Raw genomic sequence first — 9,879 nt, 5'->3', positions numbered from 1 at the left:
TGCGTGCAGGTGCGGTGATGCATGCGTGCAGGTGCGGTGATGCGTGCAGGTGCGGTGATGCAGGTGGGGTGATGCAGGTGCGGTAGTGTGTGCGGGTGCGGTAGTCTCACCTTGAGGATCTCGAACAGATGCAGACAGTGGTAGACTGGAGTGAGCAGCAGTCTGGGCAGAACGTACTGAACCGCCTCTTTGAAACCTTCACAGATGGACTGAAGACAGAGACATCATCATCACCACCACATTATTTGCAATTCTGACATCTCTGTATAAATACTACAGTACCCATGAGCCTCAGCTGCTGTTTCTGAGGAGGAGCCAGAATCTAAATGTTCGATCGGACCCGAAAGCTCTGTGACCGGCAGCGTGTTGGTGAAATGCACCCTTGGAGTTGTAGTCGACTTTCTTTTTTAGAAAATGAAAATGTCTTATGACATGGATTTATGATGGATTATATAATGTTCAAACATGAGAGGTCATCACAGAACAGGGAATTCTGGGAGGTATTCAGTCAAAGTAGCGCCCTGATAATAAAGTAGTAAAGAGGTGGAGCCTGAACACCTGTGATTTCAGAGGGGAGGGGGGCGGCTTACCTGGAGGTGGAAGGCAGCTCCTGGTTTGGACACCTGACTCAGGAAGTGTTCATGGAAACCAGAGCGCAGGATGTCCTGAGCGTACGTCTCATAGGGGTCAAAGGCCAGCTCCTGTCAATCAATTCACACAGCAGCCAGTCAGTCAACCACACACACCTGAGATGCATTATCATCAATAGGGTTGAACCATTTTGGAAAATAATCTAATTGCAATTTGTTTTTACCAATATTGCGATTGCAATTTAATAAGCGATTAATTTTTAAGCTCTTTACCTTCTGTATTATTCAAAATAGACAAGCAGTAAATCAGTGTATAGTCTGACCAACACAATATTAGCTAGATTCAACATACACTGTTCTTTCTTGTGGGTCAGGCCTGTGTTACGATGAAATTAGGTGATGCATTAATTGCATGAATTATTATAATAAGCTCTGGTGGAGAAGAAATATCAAATTTTAATAATATGAGAAAGATAATATAAGAGTCAAGTCATGGCATTCAATTTATATGATAAAGACCTAATATCATCAGGTCGGCCTACCTACAGATCACAAGAACTAAGTTCACCACAGTGTGTTATACAGTAAGCGCTCAATACAAAATCCAGTTCAACCACCAATGAATGAATTCATATCCCAGTTCTAATCTCCTTGGAGTCCATCTTTCTCTATCCCAGTAAGCAAACAAAAAATACTCAGTTTGAGGTTCAATTCAATCAATCACCAAACAGCTGTGTGACTTTCTACAGAGCAATAGTTTACTTGAGGATTTTCAGTCAGGATTTAGAGCTCATCATAGCACAGAGACAGCACTGGTGAAAATTACTTACGACCTCCTTATTGCATCAGACAAAGGACTTGTCTCTGTACTGGTTTTATTAGATCTTAGTGCTGCATTTGATACCATTGACCATCAGATCCTATTGCAGAGACTGGAACATTTCATTGGCATTAAAGGAACCGCTCTAAGCTGGTTTAAGTCCTATTTATCAGATCGATTTCAGTTTGTACATGTTAACGATGAGTCCTCCATGCACGCCAAAGTTACTCATGGAGTTCCTCAAGGATCTGTCCTCGGACCAATCCTCTTCACTTTATATATGCTTCCTTTAGGCAATATTATCAGGAAATATTCCATAAGCTTTCATTGTTATGCAGATGATACTCAGTTATATCTATCGATAAAGCCAGATGAAACTCATCAGTTAGCTAAACTTCAAATGTGCCTTCAGGATGTTAAAACCTGGATGACCTGTAATTAACTAATGTTAAACTCAGATAAAACTGAAGTTATTGTTCTGGGGCCTAAGCACCTCCGTGACGCATTATCTAAAGATATAGTTTCCCTTGATGGCATCGCCCTGGCCTCCAGCACCACTTTGAGGAATCTTGGAGTTATCTTTGATCAGGACATGTCGTTTAAGTCTCACATTAAGCAAATTTCAAGGACCGCCTTTTTTCACCTACGTAATATTGCGAAAATCAGAAACAGCAGCCAGGGGCAATTCAGGGTTCAGTATCTTGCCCAAGGACACTTCGACATGCAGCCTGGGGGAGCCAGGATTGAACTGCCGACCTTCCGATTAACGGTCAACCCGCTCTACCTCCTGAGCCACAGCCGCCCTTACTACCTCACCAGAGCACTGCGCTCCCAGAATGCACCTATGAACCTCTCTCCTCTACTTTCTCTCCCTCTGTATGCAACCTCATCCCATTATTGCATGTTACTTCTCCCCTCTCCGGTAGTCTTGTGCTTTCTCGTCCCTCTCCTCTCTCCTCCTATCACTTCCTGCAGGTGTTTCTGGCTCTGGAGCTGTGGAGTCTGGATCTGTGGCTGCGGGTCACCTGCTGCCCCCGTGTTCCTGCTTGACACCCTTTGCTACAGTCCTATTGTTATTATTGTTATTATAATCATTAACATTACGATTATTATCATTAACATTGCTATAAATATCTGTACCATTTTTCATTTAGTCTATAGCAACATCACCTTTACTGTCTGTACCTCTGTGTGGATATTGTGTAGGCTGCCTCCCTCCCCTCTCTTAAAGGAAGTTTTTCCTTGCCTCTGTCGCCTAGTGCTGCTCTTGGTGGGAACTGTTGGGCTTCTGTAAATAACATCACAGAGTACGGTCTAGACCTGCTCTTTATGAAAAGCGCTCAGAGATAACTGTTGTTGTGATTAGTAATTCTCCGTCAACACCGGAGTTCCCCACTCAGCCTCCGATACTGGTAAACAGCGCACTGGTTGTAACTCGGGCTTGTGCGTTTAGTTTTAAACTTAAGGTACACACAATATTACCTAGAGTAAATAACCGACATGGAGAAATTACGTCGGTTAGAGGCTATGAATTTCAGTTTCGATTACTTTTCAATTAACGGTCCAGCTCTGGCAGGGACTCACCCGACCCCCTCACCTGTATCACCACACAGCCACAGAACCAGAATTTTGCTCCGCCTGGCTCCATCCACGAGGGACCTGCCAACCTCTGCTACGAAATCCCAAAAGCCATTAATTATCTTTATTAATTTAATAACTAATCAGATTCCAAATTGATAGTTTAGTATATTTAAGACTGATTGAGGTGATTAACCAGTTCTCTGAGAGGGAGAGTGGGGCCCCGAGGTTAAATTATAGTAATAATAACCACTATTCTATTATTTATCCAGTGTGTGCCTTTATTTGACAGAGCAGTGGATAGAGTGAGGAAAGAGATGGGGGGGGACATGCAGCAAAGGGGCTCAGGCTGGACTCGAACCTGCGCCACAGGGACTCATTCCTGTACGTGAGGCGCGCTCTACCAACGGAGCTGAACGTGCCCCATTTTCATTCTTCCTACACCTTCATAGTTTTATATCTTATTTTCAAAAAGCAGTAGAGTAAAGGGTCAAATTCAAAGACAATAAAAATATCTCACACGCTGGTACAAACCTCAGCCAGGTCCTCGAAGCAGCTTCCCACCAGAGGATGAGGACTGCCTTCATCGGTCATCTCCACCGTGTCCTCCACCAAACCCAGCAGCTTCACAGTCACCTCATGGATGTCAACTATCCGACTGAAGATACTGTCCACATCCTAACACACAGACAGGGGGTCAGACTGCGGGGGGGGGGGGGGGGGGGGGGGGGGGGGGGGGGAGGGCGGGGGGTCAGGTGATCAGGTACGTACGTGCTGAGAGAAGAGCATGTGGCTGGAGCTGAAGGGCTCTCTGAACACCTTGATGAGCAGGTTGAGCTGTCTCAGGTACTGCCGGCCGTCCGACATGAAGCTCCTCACCAGCTCGTAGTAACTCTGCTCCTCACTGGCTGACGGCTCCTCGTCCATCAGAGGGAAGCCGCTGATGTCCTCCTCGTCCTGGTGGAACATGTCCATCAGCACCTGCGGCAGACAGACAGGTGAGAAAGAGCCAGGTGACACCGAGAGACGCACTGACCTCCTGGCTTCTCCGTACCTTGTCTGCACACATGGCCACGGTGATGTCCTGCTGCGAGATCTCGTAGTGCCGGATGTTCCTGACGTAGTTTCCTGCCAGCTTCAGGATGTCGGCAGAGATGTACTCCAACACGGCGACCATGTAGATCGACACCTGGTGGTCAATCTTATACCCCAGCACCTCCTGCCAACACAAGGCATCATGGGAAACAGCGTTAGAGTCTGATGATGAGGATGATGGCAGTGATGATAGTGACAGGTGTACCTTGAGCAGGGGGTGGATCTTGTCCACAGGTAGAGCCAGCGGGTTCCTCCTCTTCCTCTTTTCAATGGCGGCCTGAGCGTCAGCGATCGCCCACTTATCGATCGGGTGAGGAAAACTCTTCTGAACTCGCTCCTGAGAGGAACAGGGGGAGCACGGGTGAGGACAGGAACCAGAGTCATCTGGACCCATCTGCTCTAAAGATCTGGACTGTACTGGTCTAAACATCCGGACCCATCTGCTTTAAACATCCGGACCCATCTGCTCTAAACATCTGGACTGTACTGGCTTAAACTTCTGGACCCATCTGGTCTAAAGATCTGGACTGTACTGGTCTAAAGATCTAGATCCATCTGCTCTATAGATCTGGACCCATCTACTCCTAAGGATCTGGAGCCATCTACTCCTAAGGATCTGGACCCATCTACTCCTAAGGATCTGGACCCATCTACTCCTAAGGATCTGGACCCATCTGCTCTAAACATCTGGACCCTACTGGTCTAAACATCCGGACCCATCTGCTTTAAACATCCGGACCCATCTGCTCTAAACATCTGGACTGTACTGGTCTAAACATCCGGACCCATCTGCTTTAAACATCCGGACCCATCTGCTTTAAACATCCGGACCCATCTGCTCCTAAACATCTGGACGGCACTGCTCTAAACATCTGGTCTAAAGATCTGGACTGTAGTGCTCTAAAGATCTAGACCCATCTGCTCTAAACATCTGGACCCATCTGCTCTAAACATCTGGACTGTACTGGTTTAAACTTCTGGACCCATCTGGTCTAAAGATCTGGACTGTACTTCTAAAGATCTAGATCCATCTGCTCTATAGATCTGGACCCATCTGCTCTAAACATCTGGACTGTACTGGTTTAAACTTCTGGACCCATCTGGTCTAAAGATCTGGACGGTACTGGTCTAAAGATCTAGACCCATCTGCTCTATAGATCTGGACTGTACTGCTCTAAAGATCTAGACCCATCTGCTCTACAGATCTGGACTGTACTGCTCTACAGATCTGGACTGTACTGCTCTAAAGATCTGGACCCATCTGCTCCTAAACATCTGGACCCATCTGCTCCTAAACATCTGGACCCATCTGCTCCTAAACATCTGGACCCATCTGCTCCTAAACATCTGGACCCATCTGCTCCTAAACATCTGGACCCATCTGCTCCTAAACATCTGGACCCATCTACTCTAAAGATCTGGACTGTACTGGTCTAGAGATCTGGACTGTACTGGTCTAAATATCTGGACCCATCTGCTCTAAACTTCTGGACTGCACTGGTCTAAACTTCTGGACCCATCTACACCTAAACATCTGGACTGTACTGGTCTAAATATCTGGACCCATCTGCTCTAAATATCTTGTCGGTACTGGTCTAAACTTCTGGACCCATCTGGTCTAAAGATCTGGACCCATCTGCTCCTAAACATCTGGACCCATCTGCTCCTAAACATCTGGACCCATCTGCTCCTAAACATCTGGACTGTACTGGTCTAAACATCTGGACTGTACTGGTCTAAACATCTGGACCCATCTGCTCTAAAGATCTAGACCCTACTGGTCTAAACATCTGGACTGTACTGGTTTAAACTTCTGGACCCATCTGGTCTAAAGATCTGGACTGTACTGCTCTAAAGATCTAGACCCATCTGCTCCTAAACATCTGGACCCATCTGCTCTAAACATCTGGACTGTACTGGTTTAAACTTCTGGACCCATCTGGTCTAAAGATCTGGACTGTACTGGTCTAAAGATCTGCACTGCTGAGCACCCAGCAGACACATCTGGGTGAAGATGAGTGCCGTTGATCACACTGCAGGACACACCTGTCCTCTGCTCTGATTGGACCCTTTGAACAGGTTTCTGCAGATTAAACTACAGAACCCTGCCTGCGTCCAGGTGTTCCCTCAGCCAATCAGCTGTGTAAGTTGTATTTCAGCAACGTGGAAGCGTTTAGGAACCACAGCACCATGAGGTGGCAGACCACGTTCCGGAGCAGGATCACCGAGTCCTGACGCGCACAGTGTGTAAAAGTGGCCAACGCTCTGCTGACTCAGTCACCGCAGAGGACGTTACCTGCCTGCCTGCTGGGTGGAGGATGATAATGCTCTGGGGCTGTTTTCTGTGGTCAGCCTCAGCTTACCGAGACATTCTGGAAAATTCTGCGCCTCCAACTCTGAGGGAGCAGATTGGGGAAGACCTTTTTCTGTTCTGACTGTGCCCCCGTGCACAAAGCCAGGTCCATAAAGGCGTGGCTGGATGACTTTAGTGCGGAAGAACTTGACTGACGCTCAGAGCCCAGACCTCAACCCTATCCATCACCTTTGGGATGGAGACTGCGCGCAGGGTCCTCTCGTCCAACATCAGTGCCTGACCTCACAAACGCTCCTCTGGATGAACGGCCAAACTTCCCTCAGACACTGCAAAGGGGGACCAAGCCCATAGCATAGAAGCTCCTGCAGGTCTAATGTGGAGCTGTGTCCCAGCACTTAAGCTGATGATACACGGAGCAACTTTTAGAGCGATCATGCAGGGCAGCGTTGCCATCAATGGTAATGAGTAAAGATTACTACCATAATCCCCTCCCCCCACCACTCCGTCACACTCCCCGCACCGCCGCTATCCGTTCAAAACATAGTCTGACTTGCCACTAGCAAGATTGCCCAGCAACATTACTCAAAAAGTTGCCCCGTGTATCATCAGCTTTAGTCCACGTAGTGTACTTCTGTCTTCTATAACTTCCTGTGTGAGTTTAAGCGTCGGTCCAGCTATTGTCATTATTAAGGACAGGTTCACATCTGTCTGTCCTAAACTACATGGTTCTGGACCAGAACAGGAGGATCCAGAGTTTACCTGAGACACAGGTACTGAAGGTGGACAAGGTGTCTGCAAGGGTCCAGGAGGGTGAACGTACAGGTGCCGCTATCTGATTGGCTGAGGACTGTCTGTCATCTGTCCTCTGTCCCTCTGATAACTGATAGTTACTAAGCTGTGAAGGTGATCTGATTCTTTTCTTTGTTGGTTTGGTGACCCGGCTTTGACACCGGAGCCACAACCAGACACAGCTGGATCCTGTGGGGAACACCTGCAGGTCAGGAGACCAGCTCTGATTGGTTGTTAAAGAGTACCTTTGGAATTGCTCAACCCCGTTTCCCATGTTTTTGTGTCTATGACTAACGGGGACAACAGATACTCCAGGTCCAGTGCTGCAGACCAGCAGCTCCAGTGTTTGTGATTGTCGATGAGTCTGGTGAACTTTGACGAGAGCGATATAGTGACAGAGAAATGATCCGACTCTCTCTGCAGGCCATCAGGGATACGTTGCAGACTGCAGCGCGTTCGCTCACTACTGGACCAGTTTCAAAAACTGTTGTCCCTGTTAGTCACAGAGACATGGAAAACACCAGAATTTCCTGTCTAAGTACAGGTGTTTGACTCGTGTGATCAACTGACTCGACACCAAACAGGAACACAGCACACACACATGATCTGAGCCTGAGGAGCAGTGGGGGGGTCAGAGGTCAGGGGTTCAGAGGTCAAAGGTGGAGGGGTGGGGGAGGAGGGTGGTAAAACACCAGCAGTCTGTGGTATTTTACCAGAGAGCACCTCGTTATCTCACTGCAGCCTCCATCAGCTGGAAACAAGAAGCAAACCAGACCAATCACCTTCAGCCTCACAGTGATGTCATCAAGGAGAGACGTTTAAACTACAGGTGACATCCGATAGTTCTACAAATAAAGGAGCTGGTCAGTACCCGGTCAGTGCCGCTCATGGTACCTGTCCTGCCCGGCATGTTTCACAGCATTATACAAATAACAACAGAAAACACAGAATGTGTTTTTATTTAATCCAGGTGTTTCAAAAACAAACAAACGGCTGAAAGATGATTCATTGTTGGAAACAAACGACGCAGCTGCACTCCTCCGTATTTAAACAAACACATCACTGAAGTTTATAAGACATTTTCATATCCTGCCTCCCCAGCCTGTATCTCCATAGCGACAGTAATGATCCAGAGTGGTGATAACGAGCAGCAGCAGGTGTTGATGAGGTCCAGAGATGGACTCCATGTTTTCAGGACATCTGGATACGACTCGTTCATCGCCTGCTATGTCAGTATTAATCGATCCGTTGCTCTAATGAAGAAGCTGTGACTGCTTTCTATTGGCTCAGAATAATTCTACATCTTGTTAATGTAGCCAATCAGCTGCAGAAAGACTGCAGACGGCTCTTTGGCTCTTCTGAATGCCCAGTTCAACCATACTGATGTTTGAGACGGGATTACTAACCACAGCGCTTTATGAAATGGCAAAGAGTTAATGTAGGAAGAGGGAGTCCCCTGCTGTCAGTATAGTGTTTAGAGTTCGGCATGATTATCATTTTCATTAAGTTAACCTTAACAAATAGTGACATATTCCGTTTGCACTAGTTATGTGAAAGAAGCTCATATAACAGATTAGCCTGCACCACTGTCCTAATCACTGATACACCACACTTGAGGGCCCAGCTCAGTGGAGGCGTGAGGGCAGATCTGTGTGAACAGGCAGATCATCGAGGAGCAAGAACGGAGAGAACCTGGTATTAACCAGCCGGGGTAAGTGATTACAGGCGTCGCGTTGACTAGCTCCTGATGAATGCAGGAGCAGGACTGTTAGTGACCTCGTCGTTACGCCTGTTGTAATCTATTGAAAGACCTCTGATGTTCTGATGGCTGTCCTTCACCTCTTCAGATCAGCCGTTAACCCTTCAAAGCTTTCCTTCAGCACATATGAGGATTTTATCGGACACTGCGGCCTCCCGCTGTGCCGTCCCATGATAGGCCGGTCTCTCCCCCAGTGTGTGCGTTACCTCCACGTCCTGCACAGTGCGTGGCTGAGCCTGACACAGCATGCTGAGCAGCAGCAGGATCAGCTCCTCGATGTACTGCAGCGCCTCCTGCTGGGACACCAGGTTAGGGTGCACCTGGTTCAGTACCTGCAAAACACGGAACAACGTTTATCTGAGGCCGCTACCTACCGCACCAGCAGCCAATCGGGCTCAGTTGGTCATCACAAGGTTTCCCACCCTCTTCACCAGGGAGAGACAAAGTAGATCCTGAAGAAGAAGCACATCAGCCTGATGACCCGCTGACAGAATCACGTGCAGCCTGTCAGTGAACCAGCAGGCCTGTTTGTTAATGTGGGGTTCTGTGTGTTTGGGGTTCTGTGTGTGTGTGTGTGTGTGTGTGTGGTACCTTCTGCAGGTAAGGAACCAGCAGGCCTGTTTGTTAATGTGGGGTTCTGTGTGTTTGGGGTTCTGTGTGTGTTACCTTCTCCAGGGACGGAACCAGCAGGCCTGTTTGTTAATGTGGGGTTCTGTGTTTGGGGTTCTGTGTGTGTGTGTGTGTGTGTGTGTGTGTGTGGTACCTTCTGCAGGTAAGGAACCAGCAGGCCTGTTTGTTAATGGGGGGTTCTGTGTTTGGGGTTCTGTGTGTGTGTGTGTGTGTGTGTGTGTGTGTGTGTGTGTGGTACCTTCTGCAGGTAAGGAACCAGCAGGCCTGTTTGTTAATGTGGGGTTCTGTGTTTGGGGTTCTGTGT

The 9,879-nt window shown here is 47.8% G+C and overlaps 1 protein-coding gene across 1 annotated transcript in view; it reads right to left on the bottom strand.

Annotated features, from left to right (window-relative positions):
- The window catches only part of LOC123970314 (son of sevenless homolog 1-like), a 35,518-nt gene that overhangs the window by 24,076 nt on the left and 1,563 nt on the right, over positions 1 to 9,879 (bottom strand). The window contains 7 exon segments of the mRNA XM_046048306.1: positions 111 to 209; positions 591 to 701; positions 3,523 to 3,666; positions 3,760 to 3,969; positions 4,043 to 4,207; positions 4,289 to 4,420; positions 9,152 to 9,277. Coding sequence (XP_045904262.1) covers positions 111 to 209; positions 591 to 701; positions 3,523 to 3,666; positions 3,760 to 3,969; positions 4,043 to 4,207; positions 4,289 to 4,420; positions 9,152 to 9,277 — 987 coding nt within the window.

Source organism: Micropterus dolomieu, linkage group LG04, assembly GCF_021292245.1.
Source record: "Micropterus dolomieu isolate WLL.071019.BEF.003 ecotype Adirondacks linkage group LG04, ASM2129224v1, whole genome shotgun sequence".
Lineage (NCBI taxonomy): Eukaryota > Metazoa > Chordata > Actinopteri > Centrarchiformes > Centrarchidae > Micropterus > Micropterus dolomieu.
This window is presented reverse-complemented; position numbering and strand designations above follow the sequence as displayed.